Raw genomic sequence first — 22832 nt, 5'->3', positions numbered from 1 at the left:
CCACAGACCCTTTATACAGGATGCCAACTGTCTTGAGTAGACCAAGCAACATGAAAACCGTGATCTCAATGTGAAGAGCAGACAAGTGAGAGCAATCATCTTCAAAGACATTCCCTTAGAAGATCAAACACGTAGCCCCGTGATGTCTTCACTGGGCATGTTCAGAACATTTTCACATTTCCTCTTTGGAAAATTCCTCCAGGAATACTTTAGGAGCCAAAAACGTCATCATCTCAAGTATCTATATACTTCACAATTATCAAAATCAAATCTACCTCAAATAATAAATACGTACCCTCATTATCGATATTTAAAAGCACGTACTTACTGCAGGCTCTAAAGGAGAATTCCAAAACTTCAAAAGAATTCCAAAGCTCCAAGAGCCATTGCAGGAGCAACTGAATACATCAACAATCTTGTAAAGTAACCTCTTTAAAGAAAAAACACACTTTACAAAGAATAAATTCCAGTAAACTATTTAAAAACCAGCTAGTGGTCAGGCACAGTGGCTCACACCTGTAAATCCTAGCACTTTGGGAGGCCGGGGTGGGCAGACTGCCAGAGCTCAGGAGTTCGAGACCAGCCTGGGCAATATGGTGAAACCCAATCTCTCCTAAAATACAAAAAATTAGCCAGGCAGGGTGGCATGTGCCTTTAGTGCCAGCTACTTAGGAAACTGAGGCACAAGAATTGCTTGAACCCAGGAGGCAGAGGTTGCAGTGAGCCGAGATCACGCCACTGCACTCCAGTCGGGGCAACAGAGTGAGACTCTGTCTCCAAAAAAACTAAATACATAAAAATAAAAAATAAAAACCAGCTAGCTATAAAGGAAAAATGCATTTTTTGTTATTCGTTTATAACCAAATATTTCAAATTGATAAATGTTGCAATTGAACAACATTTTTATAGTGAACCATCATCAGTCAAAATCCAGAACAGTACTTCTGAACTGCTGTCACACTACCAGGGCACTGCTATTCCAGCAACACATGACAGAGGGAGCAAAGCCTGGTGCTTTTATCCAAGTTCAAGCTTTGACGTCAACCGAGCCACAGTGCAAATTCTTACCACTTACTAAAAGTGTGACCTACACAAGTTACTAAACCAGACTTTCATATTGTCATCTATAAAGTGGAAATATTAATAGTACATATGGAAATCTTTGGAAAGACGAAGTGAGGTTATACAAGCCCACAAAGCACATTACTGTGGTACTTACAACACAGCAACCCCTCAATAAATGTAGTTACTATCAATTATTATTATTTAACACTTGGTTAATATAGTAGTCCCCACTTATTCCAAAACCCCCAATTCCAAGACCCCCAGGTGACACCTGAAACTGCAGATAGGACCAAACCCTATAAATACTGTGCATGAATTTACTTTTCCTTCTTTACAATTTCAGAGATAGAAGGTTCGTTCTTACAGCAGATCTTAGCAAACTCAGTGTAAGATTTTTTTCCTCCCTTATTAAGTCTAGAACTTTCACCCTTTCCCTAAAGGAAGCACTTTACGACCTCTCTTTGGCATATCCACGTTACTAGAATCACTACTCTTGAGATATAGGGTCATCATGAAGTAAAATAAGGGTTCCTTGCACACAAGCACTGCAATACCTTGACACCCTGATAACCCGGCCAGCTCCTAAAGGGACTAATGAGCCGGCAGCATCAACAGCATGAGACACTAGACAAAGGGAGGATTCACATCCCAGGTGGAACAGGGAGGGGACAGGGCAAGATTTCATCATACTATTCAGAACAGCAAGCAAATTAAATCTTATGCATTGTTTATTTCTGGAATTTTCTATATATATTTTTGGACAGTGGTTGACTGCAGGTAGCTGAAATCACAGAAAGCAAAATGGCAAATAAGCAGGAGACTACTGTAGAAAGTCTTGAATGTATTAGGAGGAGACAACAAAAATCATAAAGATGGACAGGAGGTCCCAACACACACCATGGATCTGTAATACAGTGTCCAAAAAAGCAAGTATCCTCTTAGTGTCCAGAAAAGCAAGCAGGTTAGAGTACTAAGTTCAAGGCCAAGGGGTGTGGAGTGCTCATAGACAGTGCTGACAGCCAGACACCACTGCAGAAGTTTTGATTTGACCCACACTGGGCTGCAGAGAAAGACAAAAACATCTTTCTCCAGCCCTGCGTTAGGAGGCAGGAGATCTTCTGGAAGTATCCTGCTCGCAACCAAAGGGGAATAAGAGAGAACCCCAAAGTCAAACAGAGAAAGGAACAGAGAGGTGAAAACTGGTCATGGCCAAAGGGACAGTCACAGCCGCCTCTGCACAGGTCCAGGTCTGTGTTCTACTCACCAACATAGATCTCCCCCAAAACTTTTTTTTTTTTTTTTTTTTTTTGAGACAGGGTCTCACTCTGTCACCCAGGATGGAGTGCAGCAGCACGATCTCGGCTAAACTGCAACTTCAACCTCCCGAGGTCAGGTGACCCTCACACCTCCACCTCCCGAGTAGCTGAGACTACAGATGCACGCCAGTATGCCTTGCTAATACATATCTCCCTTTTAAACCAGCCTGTCATACCTCCCTTTTAAACCAATGAGTCATACCTCACTCTGGGCCCCAGAATGACTCTGGCTAGCTTAAATGAAGATGACTCTTTGAGGCATGAAAGGGAAATTACACCTAAGGTGAGGATTGTAGGCCTGTCTGTCTGGTACCAAGACACCATGTTTGCACATGCTGAGACCACAAACTCCCTCCTCCTCCACTGCTCCCCAGTCACGGTGTGACTGCCTGTGTCAGCTGTGCTCAAGTTATTGGGATGAAGTGGACAGTCAAGACTGGGAAGTAAGTTGTGACCGGGTAACCACTGGCTTCATCTGCACACAGTGTTTCAGAAGCTCCTGTGTGCACATCAAACACATGCTTACAAGCACTCGTGAAAATGAAGACCCACTGGACTAAGGGGTAACGTGGAGAAATGCTAAAAATCCACTTGGAGAAATGCTAGAAACCCACTCTGCTAGCTAGCAAGTCAGATCAGTAGGGGTGCATGTCCTCCATCAAACAAAGGCCTGAAGATTTCAGTCACTGGAGCTGAGAAGCAAGATACCTTCAACTCTCCTTATTTCAAAATAGGTGCCTCCTCTAAGAAAGAATGTGACTTTTCCATTTAGTGGCAGAATTGCAACAAAAGGCCAGCTCCTAAACTAGTGAGGATACTTTGGGAAAGCTAATTGATATCTGAGATTTAATTCCCTAATCTATAAACCATGGATCATAACACCAGCCTTCCCTACCTCACAGGTCAGTGGTGAAGACATAACAAATAATATCGTCTTACATTTGTAAGACACTTTATAGTTTTCTCAGGGTGTTCTCATGCTATCTTCACAATCCCAAGAGGATAACAATGGTATCTATAACTGTATTATTTCCCCTGTCAATTTTCTCTTTGTATAGGGTCAGCCAAGAACCATAAAACAATATCAACATTCCAGCTAAGAACAGAAAACTTAGCAGTTTGTCAATAAAGGAGAATCAGCAAACCCAGGATGCCATTTAATCCTGCTGAGATAAAGAGAGAAATTCTTAAAGGGACTATTCTTCTTGGTAATCCTCTGATCTTTCTCCTCTAGAATCAATAGTAAGGCTGGGAGATAAGCAAAATTAAAGAGCAGTCATGAAATGATAAAGGCTTTCCACTGAATGGTCTCAGACTCCAGGACTAGCAGGTCAAAGCCTCATAGCAGTTCTTGAAGCCTCACCCGATAGATCTCTAAAACAGCTACTGTCTGCACTCACTGCAATTCTTCCCCTCCCTTTTCATCCCTTATTCTTTCAACAAATATGAATTGAGCACCTACAAAGTGCTAGACACTGGTAAAACTATCGGGGAATAAAACAGACAATCTCTTTCTTCGTGGGGTTTAGAGTTTCATGGTGGGAAAAATTAATTAAAACAACACCTAACTACACAGCGCCATTCCAGCAGAGGTAGGTATGGGCAATGAGCAATAGGTCATCTGGGCAACCAGAGAACAAGCAAGAGGCCCTGGCGGGAAGCAGCAACGATCTGAGCACCCAGCCCAGAGTCTCTTCCTGCAAGTGTGCCAAACAGGGATTAAGCACATGTTGGGACTCTCCCAGCTGCAACAGAAGCCACGCCACCAATCAGTCAGGGGCCAAGGGCAGGAGGAGGGTATAATTACCCACCAAGCACCAACACTCTAGGCAGGCAAAAACATGCTGTCTTCCAGCTGTGTGTGTATCGTTAGAAAAGAAATTAAGATGTCATTAGGAAGAAATTAAATAATGTGCATGTTGTCGTGACAACAAAGACGCAGGCTGCCAGCTCCTGCTCTGAGCAGATTGGCCACAGGCAGCCCCTTTCCTGAGATCAACTCTACAGAGACAACAGAAGAGACTCTGCCTTACCGGTGTTCTTCCCCTTGTAGAAAATCTTCATGTCCATGAGCCCTGTGAGCTGGTGCGCCAGAATCTCCATCTGAGACCCACTGTATTTGGAAGCTCGGAATATGCTGAGCTGTGACCAGTCATCCCAGTAGATTTCATTCTACAAAGAAAACTGTCGCCCATTAGCCCAGCTCTTTAGTTCTTTATTCCGATCCCTCTCTAAGGGTAAGAGCTCCCCGAGGCAGGACACAACTAACATTTATCAGCTGAATGACTGGCCTGATCAAGCTTCTACTTAAATGCAAAGGTCAGCGATTTTATCCAAACCTCACCATATAACGCCACAGAAGAAACTGCCCAAAAGAAACTATCTGATAAGCATTCAAGTTTACCACATGAACCCAACCCCCTCAGTTTGAAATCTGCTTCCCAGAGTTGGGGAGAGCCATGTCGCTCTCCAGAGTTGGAAAAGAACTGCAAGGCACTGTAGGTGGTGCAGAGCTCGCCGGAAGTCATCAGGGAATAAAGTGAGCAAAGCGCACAAGAAATGAAGACACCACCCCGAAATGAGGCTACTGACGCTGAGGGACAAACTGGGAATGTTCATGGGAAGAGCCTTCACTTTTAACCTTTTGAAATGTGAACAGCAGGAGAGCCCGGTCCCCTGGCGCCTTTGCCTGGCATCCCTCCATAGGACTGAAAATAAGTTATCTCAAATTTGGAAAAAAGGCAATCTTTAAGAAGTTAACCAGCTTCTCTGCAAAGCCCAGGGACGGCAGGCTCCTGACCTCATATGTCCTCACCCGCCCGAGCTGACTGTCCAACGGCAGCAACAAACGGACTCACCTTAAAGACAGCAATGGCATAGGGGTGCGGGAGGTTGTCCAGGATGACAGAGCGCTGCTGGCCACTGAACGTGATCCGCTCTATGCAGTTCAGGTAGGCATCCGTCCAGTAAATCCACTGGTCGTCCACAGAGATGCCGTTGGGCCACTTCACATCCTCTGATACCAGGCGATAGACAGCAGAACCATCCATATTGCTCCGATAAATCCCAGGCTTCAGGTCTCCCCAGTCTGTCCAGAACATCACCCTGGCGGAAATGGGGACAGAATACATATCTCACCAGGACTAGAGAAATGGGAGCTCAAATACTACTCCAAAAAAGGTCAGAAACCCCTTTCGAATGATCCAGCTGGTTATTTCAGCATTATTATAACAATATATAATGATAATACCTGAAACCACTTAAATTCCTTGACCTGCAAATCCCTTTACTAGAATTTACAGATAAAATCAAATTATGCAAAGATAATATACAAAGAAATGTATATGTTTGTATATTAAACCAAATGTTAATCAGCAGAGGAAGTGACACATTATGGTACTATAATAGAATACTCTGAAACCTAAAAAATCTATACGTGCTTACACAAAACTATCTTCAATACATATTAAGTTTGTTTTAAAAAGCACAGAATAGAAACTCTACTACAATTCTATTTGGCATGTATATGTGTGTGTGTGTGTGTGTGTGTTTCAGACATTACTTGTACATAAGTAAAAGCAATCATGAAAGTTACACAAGATATTATTAACAATGATTACCACTAGGAAGTGTGAGGGTGAAGGGTTAAGAATGAAAAGGAAGGAAGCAAAATTTTTATCAACTTCTGTTCTCTCTAAATACTGTCAACCAAGTACATACATTACTCTTAGAATTTTCTTTGAAAAAATTGTGCCAATTCTCTATCATAAATGCTACGAGAGAGGAAAAGCCAGAATGTCAAATCAGGGATTTCCCTCTTAGTTATGTTTCCTTCAGTTAATGAGTTAATAAAAAGCACCTTTGCCTTCCCCAAGTGCACACTGATTGTAAGTAAGAAAACCTACACATGCTAGGAAGGCAGGGGAAAGATGGAATGAATTAAATGTTTGTACCATGCATAAAACTCAAGAGAAAGTTCTCACAATATCCAAGCAGGCCTATCTAGGTCTACAGAGGCTCTCTTTTAACATCAACTTTTCTAGGGAAACAACCTACAGATGCAAGACATCTGGATGCCTAAAGAGATTCTGACACTGGCTAACAAAAAGTGAATGGAGTTACCTGACCGTGGTGACTAATCTGTGGTCTCTATTAACTTTTCAGTTAATAGATCATTTCAACCACCATCATGAGAAATAGGTTTTTGTCCCACTGTCTGTGTTTCCATGAGAATCTATTATTGCAGCATTGGATGCAAGACTGATTTCCTTTTGGGGCAACACTTACCCCTCTTGGGGCACGAGGACCAGAGCCCTGGGATGATCGAGCACAGAGGAATTGACGATTGTGAGTCGGAAGTCGCCATCTGGATTAGCTACCTGACAAAAACAAGGGGAAAGAGGCTGAGACGAATCTGAGCTCCTTAAAGACCCCCATTGCCAAAGGTGGCTACTCAGCTTCTGCCTACAGACACGCCCCCTCCATGCCTGCCTGTTTCCCTGACCCGACCCATCTGGGAAACCTGCCCCAACTTCTAGTCACAATGCACTGTTCCTTCCTCTGACTCATGGGACATTTTTCAAGTGGTCTGAAAGAGGAGCTAGAACCATGTATGCACCAGTTTCCAGGGCATGATGATCTGGACAAAGCAATATCAATAAGTAAATTACTCAAATAATAAGCAAATAAGCATTGACTTATTTCACCATCCCATGTCAGTCCATGTTCCAAGGCAATCGATGGCTCCACACTGCCCATAAAACAGATTCTCAATGTCGCAGCCTTGCAATGAAGAGTCCACAGGTGGGACTCATATTCTTGCTCCTCTCCATCAGCCGGGCTGATCATCTCATGCTTCTCTAAGCCTGATGCAGACTCACTCCTGTCTGCTCTTGCCACATCCCATCCTGGACCCACCTGCCCCACTGCTTACTCTAATCAAGGCATAACTCTCCTTCAAACCTCACTGCCAGGCCTGCCTCCTTTCCTAACTCTCTGACCCACTTGGACCTATAAGCATCAGTAGCTCTGCACCTTGGCTCATTTGACACCATTTTGCATCAACAGTATTTGAGTCATGCAGTGGTCGCCCCACAGCCTGTGAGAAGGTAGGTAACCACCTGCATTCTTCTGGCCCCTAGTCAAGTGCTGACCACATGCAACTAAAGAAAGGAGAGAAAGAGCAATAACACAACCACCAAGGCAGCATTCCGTAGATGCCAGTTCACTTCTATCAGCATCCCCATGAGGTGGACACAAGATCATCCTCGGCTCAGCTCAGACACCAACCTCAAGTTACCTGCTCTGTCTGCCTATTCTAATATTGCCCCACTCTCCAAAAGTGCAATCACACTGCACTGTTTCAGAGTCTTTGCAGCATGTATCACCAACGGAACTGATTTATTATTTTGCTTCCTCCACTAAAATCTAAGCTCTATGGGAACAGGAACGTGTGAGTCAGGCCCACTGCTGTATCATCAGAACCTAAACCACATGTATCATGCAGAGAACCCCTGTCAAATGGTTGTGTGAATAAATGAATCTCTCCATCTAACACGTGAAGCAACTGAAGTTTAGAAAGCATCACCTTGCCCCATGTTGCTTAGCTAGTGGAGTCAAGCCTACACCCGGGTCTATCTCTCAAGTCTGTGTCTTTCGTCTTACAACTCCTCTTAGTTCTCTGCATCTCCCTGCTTCTACTGCACTTCCCACTTAACCCACATGCCATCTCTCCATGCAGAGTCAGTATAAAGAGGTGCTGATGCAGTGAGCTGAGCATACTACATTCCTCAAGACAATGATTTGGCAGTTTAGAGGTCACTCATTATCTTTGCCTTGGGTATATAAGGCAGGACAGGTTACTAGATAGCTACATTGCAGAGAAATGGGGATTAATAACGACGACGATGATGATACTGTTGCTATCACTCTAATTGACTAAAATAATACTAGACTATTATTGTTACAGCATTAAAATAATACTATATTAGGTTGATGCAAAAGTAATTATAGTTTTTGCCATCATGTTTAATAAAAGTAGTAAAATAAAACAAAAATAATATATAAATAAAATAAATAAGTACATATATAAATAAAATAAAAAGAATATTACCATTTATTGTTATTAGCTAAGCTTCTGCTAGCCAAAAGATCAACTCCCAGGTACTTACCCCCCTTTTCTCTCCTCTCCGGAGGCTCAGCTGGTCCTTTCTCTGGAAACTCGCAGGAAATTTCCAGAGTAATCGGACACACTGGCCCCTGCCTCTGTGTCAAATCTGGCTCAAAGCCCAGGTGCCCCGCCTACTCCCTTAATTAAGAACAGCACGAAAATACACATACCTCAATCTTTTTGAAGCCCGCATCTACCCAGTAAAGCAGCTGGCTGAGGGGTTCAAAAGCCAAAGCTTCTACTGTCTCCAGGCCAGAATTGATGATCACCTCTTGCCCTGTGCTTCCATTCAAACAGAGGCGCTGAAGAGAGAAAAGTCATAATAAATGCTAGGAACTGTTCGAAATGACTGCCTGCCAAGTCAGTCCTATGAAGGGTAACCCTTTATTCAAGTGGCAGGACTGGCAAGGGATGAGATGTTTTATGTTAGTAAACTTTCCAGACCCATGAAGCCGGGTTTTCATGAAAGCATTTCTAAAATGTACTACATTTTTGTTTTTTAAGCAGGACAAAGAGAATTTAATCATATACATTACTCTGCATTATCATTACGAACACTGGTTACTAAATTATGCTGTATCGCAACAATAAAGTCGGAGATTATTGAGATGTATGAGTCTGTTTGCTTTTAAAAGAAGTGAAACCAGACTGCTGTTATATTTAAGTTCTTGTGTCTGCTTTTATACTCTTTCTTCCCTGTGAGGCTCTTAGCCATCAAGTGCTATTGTTGGACAGCTCCATTCAGCATCACCGCCATCCCCCACCCCAACCCCCTCAAACACCCAGGCACTGTAAAATTTCTGTTGGGTTGGGAATCTAGATACAAATTTGTTGGAATTACTTTTCTAAAAAGATTAAGCAGACAATGAATAAAGATCAAATAGCTTTCCTTTAAATGCATGGGTTTGAGTGTATGGCCATCTCCCTTGCCTGTCCAGGGCTCTTTAATGCTTGCTTCCTGGTTCCCTTGCCTGTCCAGGGCTCTTTAACACTTGCTTCCTGGTTCTTATCTGTGTTCAGAACAGCTGAAGTGGATAATTATGTGAGCTATGGGTAAGTCGAGCATTACTGTATCATGGCTTGGGAAGAAAGATGCTCAAGAGGCAGTTGGCACAATAGGGGGCAACTAATCATCCTATATTATTAGTCCCAACACCTTCCCAGCAGGCAAAGCAAGACCTCACTTTCAAGCAGGTCTGTGGATTTAGGGCCTTCTTTATCCTTCCTACATGAACAGATGAAGACAGAGAAAGAAAAATACTAACACAGAAGACTGGAAAGTTTTACCTGTCGGCCCTGAGATGAGCGACACTTACAAACCTCTAACTGTCCATTTCCATAGGCCATTCTGCATGAAGCTTATCAGGACGAGACACTCACAATGCACAGCCCCCACAGTGAGGCCAAGCGCTGACTCACCTGGATGATGTCCAAGGCCAGGTCAGACCAATACAAACAGTTGTGCTCATAGTCAAAGTCCAGGGCCACTGCTGCCCGTAGCCCGCTGAGAGGCAGCTGCTCTGTGGCTCCCGAGGCCAGGTCATAGCGATAGATGGATTTCCGCACAGCATACAGGATGAACTCGTTCTCCTCTGCCAGACACACAAGACACGTGGGAGGTTGGACCCAGGGGATGCTGAAGAGGCCCTAGCACATCTGACCTATTTGTTTCTCACACACAAACCTCAAATCCATTGGCATGCGGTGTGGACCCAGTGAGGAGCACAGAAATCAAGACTCAGGAGGTGCATAATGGAATCACATTTCCACCTCAGGCAAGTGACTTAAACTTCAGTGAATCTGTTTCTTCATCTGCAAGTGTTTTTACTTGTTATGTTTTTCTTTAATCTGAATCTCCCAATATGCATGCTCCAACAACCATACTTCTGGGCTAAGCCTACAAGTCTTGTCACATTTGCCAACCTAATTACACCAATCGCCCTGTTCCCCTCCTCACGTGACTGCTATCACCACAGCGCCATCATCTTGTTGACGAGAGATCATTAGTCACTGAAGCCTTGTAACTAAGCTCTCTAATCAATGTGCTCACTTATTCATATTGTTTACAACACCATATGGCAATTACATCAACCTCCTAGATCTTCAAAATAATAATAATGCATTTGTTCTTGGCTATTTAGAAAATGGTGCACAACATATTCATCACAAAAAATCTGTTTCTACTCAACAAATACAAATTGTGTACATATTGTGTACAATGTGCTTACTAAGTATTGGGCATTGTTTAAGACTCACAACAACTGCCCGATGGTAGAAGTACTGTTAGCCAAATTTTACAATGAGAAAACTGAGACCAGAGAGGTTAAGTAACTCACCCAAGGTCACACAACTAGCAAGTGGCAGAACCGAGATCAGAACCCAGGCACTCTGGATCTATAGTCTATGCTTTAACTACTACACTGTGCTCTCTCTTATGATACAGACACGGGTGTGGATGATTTTTAAGATGTAGAAATGAAGGTCCTGAGTGCTGAAGATACTTACCTAACGTCAGACAACTGGAAATAGGAAAACTCAGTACACTCTCTTTTCCACTTAGGGAACAGCCTGGGAAACATTCAGATTCTTCCCCAGGAGTGGACACAAGCAGCACAACAGCATCTGTGTCTAAAGTGTGCCTCTTGACAGTGTGTGGCATATGGAACCAAGACGCAAATCTGAATTCTTTTGCTGCATGCCTGGGTTAGCCATACCTGCCCACTTCCTGATTCCATACACTCAGTGACTTAACATGTACCTATCACCTTCTTTAAAAAAGCTGCAATACAGATAATGCATCAAAAAATAAATCTATCTATAATTTTTAATAAGGTAAGTTTTCCTTCTTTTCCTTTGGTTCTAGGTCACTTTAGAAGTATCTATGCTACCATCACATGGTAACCTACCTCCCGTTTTGGTTGTCAAGAAAACCTTCCCACTGTCATTCCCAGGGAGGGGGCCAGCTAAGGTACAGGGACATGAAAGCTACCTTTGCAGCAGCGAGCCTTTTGCCCCACATCTCTCTCCAGCATCTATAAACCTCATTCTGTCACTTTGAGTTATTTTTTTTTCCTTTAAGAAACCAATACCCATAAAGTAGAACCTGAATCCAGAAATACTTGTTTTAGGATCATGTTCAGAGCAGCACGTGGCGTTCCAGTGGGCAATGCTTACCCTAGAAAAGGAATGGAATTCTTGGCTGGTCCTGGCCATACATGAGCACAGCCTAGGAATGTGTGTTTTCGTAGTAATTGTAAAGGAAGAAAAATTCTTGCATTTAAAAAATCCTTCCAGATGCCCAGATTACCTCATCTTTGCAAAGATATTATGGCTCCATTAGTCCTATGAAAGCATCTTTTTCTTTCCTGGTATATCCCTGTCCCCTATTCCATGCCTTTTTTTTCTCTCTCTTTTACATAGGAGGTGGCCCACAATGGAATGAGATTTCTCCACTTCATTCCCTGTTCTATCTTCTGGTAGAAGAGAAAACAGCTTTCCTGCCAGTTTAGATGGCTTTAAACAAGCTGTTTTGTCCCTTGTTGAATTATCTTCAGAAATATTTATTACAAAAGTAGGCACTCCAGCCCCTTAAGAGCAATCACTCAAACCCCACTAACCCACGCCCTCATCAATAACAGCTCTTGTGAGGGAAATATTTGAATATTATCTGCTCATTTGTTGGAATTTGCTGAAGTGGTGGTTCTTTTTAAGTCTCCATAGTGAGGTATGTTAATTACTCTGGTAATGATGAAAGATTAAATTAAGGGACTAACGAGCTTAGCATGAAAAACACCAGGGCAAGCTGGCAGCAGTAAGCAAAAGACAGGGCTGCCCTGCCCTGCCTGCGGAGACCACACGCTTCTTTCATGATTCATTCGGTGCTTATGGCTGTCCACGTAGACACCACCACCCACCGCAGATGGAAGTTAACTCCAGCCGTTTGCCTTCACCAAGAGGTATGGGCACGAAAGAGGGCACGGAGGGAATAAAGAAGCTTTAAATGAATAAGAACTGGAAACAGAGTGAAGAAAAATAAGCAGCTAAGAGATTATTTGTCAAAGTACCATAATTTTATGTCTCTATTGTAAAGATCCCATGTGACATCACCACTAAATCTAGCAGAAACGTGTTTTAAAACACACTATACCTTTATAGCATATGAATCATTTCAGAGAAGTTTTTCTTAATTAGCATGCATAATGATTATCTAAAATAGTGAGAATGACATTTATTTGCCATTTGGGCAATGTCCAATGAAGAGCATGGGGCTTAGAGTCTGAATTTCAACTTTGTCACTTACTAGATGTGTGACCTTAAGCGATTTAACCTCCTCTGAACATGCTTCCTCATGAAAAAGTAAAACACAAAATTGATAATATCTGCTTCCCTGAGTTGTTAAAAGGGTTAAACTGGCAACACATAAAAAAGTACACTGAAATCTATAAAATTCCATTAAAATTGTATAGTTATTTTTACTATAAAATTAACATAGACTACTCAGCTACTTCCTAAGAAGCCACATGCCTCTTTATACTCAACTTGGACAAACAGATTAAGGAACACACAAAAGCCCATGGGCACCTTTATACCCCAGTGAATGCTGTATCAATATTTTTCAATTAACAAAGGGATTTCCCTCAAAGAAACTGAGCTGACACAAAATACTTTCCATTCCTAAAAAAGGATATGGCTATGCATAAGTTGAGTGTAGATACCACCCTTAGGGAAAAGGGGAAGCCCTGTGATGCTTGTGATGGCCATTGTTTTTCTCCACTCAATTACAGGAGCCACAAGCCCGGACTTGGGTGAGATCATGACACTGCTGCAACCACATCTCAAGAAATGAAAGGGAAGAAACCACCTCCCTTACCTGCCAGGGGACAGGGGACCAGCTCTCCTTCCAGTCGCGCTTCAACATCTCCTCCGCTACAAGTGTCCCCAGAAATCTTCCGGTAGCTGTCACCCCACCCCAAGAGCAAGAGGTCAGAAACAGGGAAGAACAGTCACAAAGGCATCCCAGCTGGGAATATATTTACTATCCACGGTCAATACAGTCCATCCACTCATTCCCCTTTAGAACTAGAAAGAGGATGTTCAGTAGTTCTGAGTCAGTTCTGCTTACAACTAGACTAGGCAAGCCCAGACAATTTAGGGCACTGTCCTGGCCAAGATTTTTAAATATATCTCTTAAATACATTCCTCTGAAGTTATTTCCTTGCTGAAGTTGATGACTTAAGATATTCCTAGAGTTTCAGGGATGCTTACAGACTTGCAATGTTTTTCTCACTGGAGGTAGGAGAGTTTACAAATACCGTAACTTAAAATGTGGCCCAAACTACTTGTAGGCTGTTAACTTGGAATTGTAGAATTTAGAGTATAGAGCAATCCAGATGGCCCTCTATGCCCTCTCGTTCCATGTGCAGACCCCTGAGAACCTGACAGGGAAATCTCTGTGATACATACCCTCTCGTTCTCCTGTAAGTAGAACCCACAGGGCAAGGCACAGGAAGGGAATATGACTTTCCAGAAAATTCCGGATCTGGAACACAAACCTCTAATGACAAATCTTCACTCATCTTGAAACCGAAGTCACTAAAAAGGCAATTGGGCTTTGTTAAGGCCACTGTTTTATACATTTCAGGCGTTCCCGTACCAATTGTGCTGACTTTACCTTACTACTTTTCACTTTTATTATAAGTTATTTAACTTGTCCCTTTAAAGAATATTTACTTTTTCTATAAAATACATCTTCAAAAGAAGATTTATATCAGAACCACAGTTGGGAAAACACAATCATATGCCATAAATAGACCCAAAAAAATACAAATCATCATGCCAAATCAAAACAATATTAAATTTTAGCCAGATCCAGTTCCCTACTCTAAGAATCTGGACCTGCCCTCTCTGTTAAAAGGGATTAGGCAAATGTTACAGAATTACTAGTAACCAATGAGACTTTCTGTTTGACAGACTCTGAAGAAGTAAAAGAGAAATTTTAAAAGAATAACCTTTTTAAAAAATTATTTGGGGCCGGGCATGGTGGTTCATGCCTATAATCCTAACACTACGGGAGGCCAAGGCAGACATATTATTTAAGCCCAGGAGTTCAAGACCAGCCTGGGCAACATGGTAAGACCCTGTCGCTACAAAAAAGAACCAAAAAAATAGCCAGGCATGGTGCTGCACACCTGTGATCCCAGCTACTCTGGAGGCTGAGCGGGGAGAATCATTTGAGCCCAGGAGGTCAAGGCTGTAGTGAGCCGTGATTGCACCACTGCACTCCAGCCTGGGCAACAGAGAAAGACCCTGTCTCAGAAAAAAAGAAAAATTTTGACTAAGGGTTCAATGTTATTTAAGACTATGTCCACATACTAGCTAAACTCATCCTGTACTTTGAGATACAGTAGTTAGGTTCATGAGACCTCCTGTGATTAGGGGTCACATCTGCCAAACCTCCCAGCTTGATGGGCAGCATCCTGGAGTAGGAAGCAGAAGGCGTCAGTCGAAGACGATTCTAAAACGAGATGACTGTACTATGAATGTTCTAAGGCCCTGCCCAAGCTGTAAATTCTATTATTCAATGAATTATAGAACATATTCAAAGAATTATAGAACAGAACATATATTCCACATTCATGTGCTCTTCCAGAACACATTTATTTGCTCTATTCAATTCAACAAATATTTAGGCCTGGCATGGTGGCTCACACCTGTAATCCCAGCACTTTGGGAGGCTGAGGCAGGTGGATCACTTGAGTCAGGAGTTCTAGACCAGCCTGGGCAACACGGCAAAACCCCGTCTCTACTAAAAACACAAAAATTAGCTGGGCGTAGTGGCACGCACCTGTAGTCCCAGCTACTCTTGAGGCTGAGGCAAGAGAATGGCTTGAACTCGCGAGGTGGAGGTTGCAGTGAGCCGAGATTGCACCACTGCACTCCAGCCTGGGTGACAGAGTGAGACTCTGTCTCAGAAAAACAAAAAACAGAAAGAAAAAACCCAAATATTTATTAAACATTTCTGACACGAAAAGTATTAACAGATACAGAGCAGAGTGGCCTGTGTGCATTATATCATAATCCACATTTAATAATTTGTAAAGAATCGAAAGGCAGCAGTTTTGCCACTGGATCAAACATGCCTCTTTCATTACCTCGGTTTGTTATTACTGAATGGCCACTTTAAATCTTTTTAGGAACCAGATAAAGCATTAGCTAATTACTTATTTGCCTCCAATAGCAAAGCACTCTTCCTGGGCAGCTTTCTTTGACCACAGGTCATGACCTAGTGGACTCTGAAAGTACCTGGGAGGCCCAAGACCAGATTCTTCCCCTCCCAAAAAAGAGCAAAAGATTGCAAAAGGCCCCATCATACATTTAAAAGTCAATGTTGTCTCCTAAAACTTGTGTTTTGGTTACATGTGTGTATGTATCTACATATACATATGTAGGTACAGGGTCATAATAGAAAATGTATTATTTACTAGGGGTTGCAGTCAAGAATGTGAAAGCTGCATGACTTGGCAATGTCAAGAAATATAAGGATATAAAAGAATCCACCACTGAAATCAGGGAACAGGGGCCAATAGCTGGGCTTCCCTGTGTGGTCTGAAAGGACCATCAGAAATAACCTGGTGTTCAAACACAGTTATCAACCAGTACCTGAACTAATGGAAAGATACTATAATCTCATCTCATTTCCTGACATCCATATCTTGGGACCATTTTCCTTCTCACTGCCATAGTCCGATGCCATCAAACATCTCCAAGAGCCACGCAGTTGGGCTGGCTGCCTTCCAGCAGCTACAGCAAGCAGAGAAACAATGGGGGGTGGAGCGGGAAACAGCCGATATCCATATACCCCTTAGCATTTCGGAGGGTCATCACCCCACGATCTCATTTGGCCTGCAACCCAACTCCATGAGGGCCAGAGGAGGTGGTTTGACCAGTCTATGATAAAAAGACTCCGCATACAAGCAGGGTGAGCATCCAGCAGGTTCCAGCAAGGCAGACGGGGTGGGCATGGCAGACCAGCAGGATGCAGGCCAGTTTACCCAGGAGAGCACACCAAGCTCCACTTCTTTTTTGTTTTTTTGTGAAATTTTTTCTTTTTTTTTTTTTTTTTTTTGGTGGGGGTTGGGGAAATATAGGGCAAGAGAGAAAATTTTAATGTTAATTGTTTTTAAGCCTAAATGTCATTAAAAAAAAAAAAAACCCAAAAATGTGTTAGACTTTCTTACCTATTTTTTACTTAGTCTTAATTTTATTTTGAAGTACATGTTGGGGATAGGAAGAGGGCAGAGAGGTCACTATGATCTTTTCAGGGATTAGGACATCTCCAGTCTCAAGCCGGTCTGAGGAGGACTACCTGAGGCCAACAAAGCTCTTAGATTAGATTAGACTATAATGAAAAAGTGTCTAAGGAAGAGCAGAAGGCACACAGCATGGAACTGACGTCACCGGGCACATCAGCCAGCTCTGTGCTTTTGCTGTTAAAGAGTCTGTGTCGTTACCTTGGGAGCACACACCTTTCTAAGGAAATGACTGTCTTCTGTGTTCTAAGCCTTGCTGCTCAAAGGGTGAATGTGCAGATAAGCAGCATCCATATCTCCTGGGAGCTCGATGGAAATGCAGACCCCCAGAACTACTGAGGCAGAATCTGCACGTGATTCATACGCACCTTAAAGTTTCAGAAGCACTCGTCTAGAACAGAAGTGGCCAAACCTGCTTGGCCATTTTCGTAAATAGAGATTTACTGGATCACAGCCACATTCATTCATCTAGAGCTGCTTTCATTCACTCATGGGCACTGCCATGGGCAGAGGGAGAAGTTGTAATGCAGATCATGGAAACCATATGGCCTACAAAGTCTAGAACATTTACCGTATGACCATGTTCCAACCTCTGGTCTAGAACACATCAGAGGTTTCTGGCTTTAGTCAAGACAAGTACAGCTGCCCAAAGCAAAATCTAGTTCCTGTGTGCCTCGGCAACCACTGAAATATGAGTTGTGTACTTATATTAAATACCCATGGCTCTCTTGGTGCTCCTGAATAAACTACAATGATTTCATGCTGAATTATAGACTGAAGTAACTGTCCAGGAGCTCTGAGATTCTGCGTACTCCGCCACTAGAATCCTCTTCCTACAGCTAAGTTCTGTTCTGATCATCAACTCTCCTCAAAAGCCCCTGAAGGTTCCTCCTAATTATAAAATAAGGTTCATTCCCTCTAAGATCTCTCTACTCTACTGTATTCTATCTTTTCAGCCTCATCTCCAATTATCATCCCCATGTCATACACCCAACAAGGCATCCCAATTCAACTCCCAACCACACCCTGCTGCCTCTACACCTGCCTGTTGCAGCTACATGGTCTCAAAACACTGCTGTCTGCAAATATAGATGCTCCCTGAGAGCCCAGCTCAAACATCACTTCTTTCAAAAATTTCCTGATTCTCCAACAGCAATCCACAGCCCTCTCCTTCCTTTCAACAGTCACAATAAAAGTACCGGTTCCTGCTCTGAGGCACCTGCTCTCTTCCACCTCCTGTGCCAATTAGCTATGCACAAGTCACTTCTCCTACTTTTAGCATTCGCAGCAGTGCCTTGGATATTTTGCTCAAGAAATAATAAATGATGCAAACACACACACACACACATATGCACACACTAACATCCCCTTGTTTCAGATAAATAAATAAATCTCCTCCAGAATAGGGTCCTAAGGAGAAGGATTACCAACAATGGAACCTTCAGCATATTTTTGGGTTACCCTAATAGAAATAAATCCCAGAGCTATCTATTCCTGAAGAAATGGCTGCAGCTGTCCTAGACACCTCTACCACTTTACCTGGCTGTAAGAACTAAAGAAAACAACTTACATGAAACATGCCTAGCACAGCTCCTGGCACATAAAAGATGCTTCCTAAATAACTGTTTCCTTCTATTCCCTTCCTTTGCTCAGGGAAAGGGACCATGCCTAGTCTCTTTCCCCGACACTACTGAGTGAATAAAGCACAACTCAGTCCCCAGTCATCAAAGAAGAACTAACCATTCATAGTCCTCCCGGGTGCAGGAGCAGTTGGACACGACCACGGGCCTGTCAAAGTCCTCTCCATTGAAGCATGTGGCATGGGGGGTCCTCCGTTTGAAAACAGTCTTGTGTCCCAGTAAACACTCATTCCCCCGCTCATCAGATGGTGACCACAGCTTGTAGTCATTCTCTGTGCAGGGAACTCCTAAGGAAAAAGGAACACAGCGCAAAGCATTACAGGCAGGCCCATACGAGGTTCCCTGCTGTGCCTCAAGGTGCCCAGCCTCAACCCCCACTTCCTGTCTATGTGTTGCCACCCCACAAGCACACAGACCCTCCAATCGGCTTGCTTTGAAGCTGGGCAGCCCTGTGCCAATGAAAAGGATACCTGAAATACAGACATTTGCCTGGAAAAGTTGGGAAGAAGCAAGCCACCTTTAGACTTCTATCCTAACTTCTGAAACATTACAGAAGACATTACTGTAGAAACAAGTACCCAGAAGTGTTTCTCTCCTAGAGAACTGGGGAACGGCCGAGTCCTTGATGAGCAATACCACTGGGGGCTAATGTTCCCAGCCTGCCTCCTCGGGCAGTGAGGGCACATCTGGTAGTGTGGCCCGAGGGCAATGGAGGGCTCGCTGGCCCTACTTGAAGGTACAGGATCTCCATGGAAAGAGGCTGGAAAATGCTAAGATACCTTGCACTGTCACTCCATCTGCCACATTCATCGAAATGTAAGTAGGGTGCTCTTTACAAGCATTCCAAAGTATGCCTATGTCTATGTGGGCACTTTTTGACTCTCATATATGTGTCTTCAGTCAGATTAGATACTACCCGAAGTCGATACACAACTTTTGATTCAATGCCATGCAACACAGTAAACTTAATAAACTCCTACTGACTGTAAGGCTATCGAGCTTTCCAGTAGGTGGAATACAAATACGCACAGGGCAAGCTCTTATTTTGAAGGGCTTTATAATCTAGTCAATGGAAGGTGAAACACACCGAGTGACAGACACAGAGTTATGAGTACACTTATGTTCTGGACACAGAGAAGGGAGATGTCTTCTGGTTAGGATATCAGAAACAAGTGTGTTGGATCCTGAGATATGAAAAGGATTTCGAGTAGGGGAGACTGAATGGGTGGAGGTGAGAAGAAACAGGGCCTTCCGGGCAGCTAGAATCAGGTTAGCCAAGGCTGAGAGGTAGGAAAGGGTAAGATAACATGGGGACGCAGGGAGAGGGTGCTGAAGAGTTTCACTTCTGCCTGCATACTTACACATCCTGTATCCAGACTAGCGGATCACGACTAGATCCTAGATGGCTTTGAGAGGACCCTGCATTGCTTGGCACACTGACTTACGGAGAGTCAGCCACACTCACTGAATACGTCCAATTGGCACTGCTGATTTGGAACTATGTTTTTCATTCATGCATTTATCTACATATTCAGCAGACATATATTTAAACCTCCTATGTGCCGGGAACTGCATGAGGAAACTAAGATACAAAGAATAACACCCAGTCTTACTAAGAAGAATTGAGCAAGCCCTCAATTACCTCCCTATGCATTTTGCTAACTCTTATGGGCCCATCTCCCCCAGTGCATCTCAACCTCCTCTGAGTACACAGTATCTAAGCTGGTGCTTTGCACATAACAGGAAGTCCATGCATATTCATGTGAAAAGGTCCAAGAAAGCAGCAGCTTACCCAAGGCATCTGTGGCATTGACCTGGAAGATCAGCCAGCTGTGGACATTCTCTTTGTTCGAGCCAAAGATGGTGAAGACAGTGCTCTTCTCTCCAGGTTCTGTGAGGAGGCCATACACAAACACTGGCTTCTCAGAGAAGATGAATGTTTTCCAGGTCTCCCCTTCATTGGTACTGTATCTGCCCAAACGCAAGTAAGAGAATCCTTGCAGTTAAAGTATCTAAGGCAAAGGCTTGGTTTCCATATAACATTCACCAGAAGCAGGAACCAGGGCTCCTTGGAGAAATGGCTGATCCCGGGCTAAGGCAGGGAAAGTTTAAGGAAATGCTCAGAGATAAACGCAGTCATCTCAAAAGAATACAGAAACTAGCCTGATGGGCCTCCAAGTGGCCGAATTTAGGAGAATTCAAACATAAAAAAGAAAAATGATGGTAACAGATTACACATTGAACGAAAATAGGACATGGGTCTCTAATGATACTAAAATACACAGGAGCAAAAGAGAAATTTTTTTCTTTTTTTTTTTTTTTGGAGACAGAGTCTCGCTCTGTCGCCTAGGCTGGAGTGCAGTGGCGTGATCTTGGCTCACTACAAGCTCTGCCTCCCGGGTTCACGCCATTCTCCTGCCTCAGCCTCCCGAATAGCTGGGACTACAAGCGCCCGCCACAACGTCCAGCTAATTTTTTTTTTTTTTTTTGTATTTTTAGTAGAGCCTGGGTTTCACCATGTTAGCCAGGATGATCTCAATCTCCCGACCTCATGATCCGCCCGCCTCGGCCTCCCAAAGTGCTGGGATTACAGGCGTAAGCCACTGTGCCCAGCCCCCAACTTTTTTCTTATATTAGAATGACACTTAATAAAGGTTGGAAACAATATAATAGAAATTACAGAAAAATTATCATTCTGTAATCCCCACTGCAATAACTAAATCACACAAGGATCATCACTGGATGCTAAAACCATGGGGTGAAAGTGTTGGGGCCAGGATGTTCAGATTGTCTGAACATCAACCAACAGACAAATCATTCACTACAAATGGGGAAATAAAATTTTACAAAACATAATCTCACAATGAATGATCAGAGAGTCACAATCTTAACTAAACATCATCAAAAGCAGGACAACTTGATATTAGGTGCCTCCCAAATAAAGCATTGAGAATAATACATCCTCTGTGTACTATTCTATACAATTGGACAAATCCAAAATGTGGGATATTCTACACAATAACTGCTCCAGATTCTTCAAAAAAATCAAGGCCACAAAAACCAAATAAATAAACAAAAAAGGCAGATACTGTGTTATAGATTTAAAAAGACTAAAGGAGTATAATAGCCAAATGCAATGAGTAAACAAATTCGCAATGCATAAATCCAATCCAGGGTTTAGTTCAGGACTGACTAAATCCCAGATCGAAGGGGGAAAGCAGCCATAAATAATTTGAGACAACTGAGAAAATATAGTCTATAAGTCATACCGAGTTCATGTTAATTTTCTTAGGCGTGAGAATGGCATTGTGATTATATAGGAAAATGCCCTCATTTACTGGAGATACATGTTTAAGTAGCTGTGAGGGAGCATGATGTCTGCAACTTTCTTTAAAATGATTCAGCTAAAAAATAATAGATGGATACACAGGATAGATAAATAGACCAATGATAGAAGTAGAGCAAATTGGCAAATACTAACAATTTGTGACTCTAGGTGAAAGTTTCATGGGTGTTCTTTATACAGGTTTTTCAACTTTTCCGTGGTCTTAGAAATTAAAAAGCAAAAAAGTTGAAGGAAAGTATATACTGAGGAAAGTCTCCAAGACAGACTGTAACAGAACAAGGAAGCAAGTCCTTGAAAAACTAAGCAGTGTTTGAGTAACTGCACTGATTTTACATTATCTTTGGTATTGAAGAAGGAGAAGGAGAAGAGGGAGGGAGAGGGAGGCAAGGAAGAAAATCTGCCCAACATTTGTTTTATCACCCAGTGAGCGGGTGAGATGCTTGACATGAGAAATCACTCAATTCAAGCCTCTTTAGAATCACAGGGCTTCTGGGCCCTTCTTAAATCCAAATTATATGCAAAACTTGTTCTTTCAGCTTTCTCATGTTTTTGAGATTTTAGTTTTACACCTTGGGATTCTAATACTTGACATAAATCTTTTCAAGACATCACTCAATCCAAACACTTCATCTCATATTGAGATTATTAAACTTGACTTGGCCAGGCATGGTGGCACATGGTTTGGGAGGCCAAGGCAGAAGGATCTTTTGAGGTCAGGAGTTTGAGACCAGCCTGAGAAACATAACAAGACCTCCATCTCTACAGAAAAAAAATTTTTTTTTTAATTAGTCATGTGCAGTGGTGCCCCCTGTGGTCCCAGCTCCTCCTCTGGAGGCTGAGGTGTGAGGAATGCTTGAGTCCAAGAGTGTGAGGCTGCATTGTGCCATGACTGCACCACTGCAGTCCCGCCTGGGTGACAGAACGAGACCCTGCCTAAAAAAAAAAAGAGATACTGCCACAAAAAGGCTAGGGGTTAAACCAACTGGT

At 42.9% G+C, this 22832-nt stretch overlaps 1 protein-coding gene across 1 annotated transcript in view; it reads right to left on the bottom strand.

Moving 5' to 3' along the window:
• The window catches only part of SORL1 (sortilin related receptor 1), a 178198-nt gene that overhangs the window by 66529 nt on the left and 88837 nt on the right, over positions 1–22832 (bottom strand). Inside the window, exons 13-21 of the mRNA XM_038005081.2 lie at positions 20292–20470; positions 18600–18786; positions 14014–14142; positions 13421–13506; positions 9970–10142; positions 8721–8852; positions 6669–6760; positions 5240–5486; positions 4415–4553 (exon numbers count right to left, since the gene is read on the bottom strand). Coding sequence (XP_037861009.2) covers positions 4415–4553; positions 5240–5486; positions 6669–6760; positions 8721–8852; positions 9970–10142; positions 13421–13506; positions 14014–14142; positions 18600–18786; positions 20292–20470 — 1364 coding nt within the window. The remainder of the gene's footprint in view (positions 1–4414; positions 4554–5239; positions 5487–6668; positions 6761–8720; positions 8853–9969; positions 10143–13420; positions 13507–14013; positions 14143–18599; positions 18787–20291; positions 20471–22832) is intronic.

The sequence above is a fragment of the Chlorocebus sabaeus genome, chromosome 1 (genome assembly GCF_047675955.1).
Source record: "Chlorocebus sabaeus isolate Y175 chromosome 1, mChlSab1.0.hap1, whole genome shotgun sequence".
NCBI lineage: Eukaryota > Metazoa > Chordata > Mammalia > Primates > Cercopithecidae > Chlorocebus > Chlorocebus sabaeus.
Note: the sequence above shows the minus strand (reverse complement) of the source record. Positions and strands in the feature narration are given on the sequence as shown.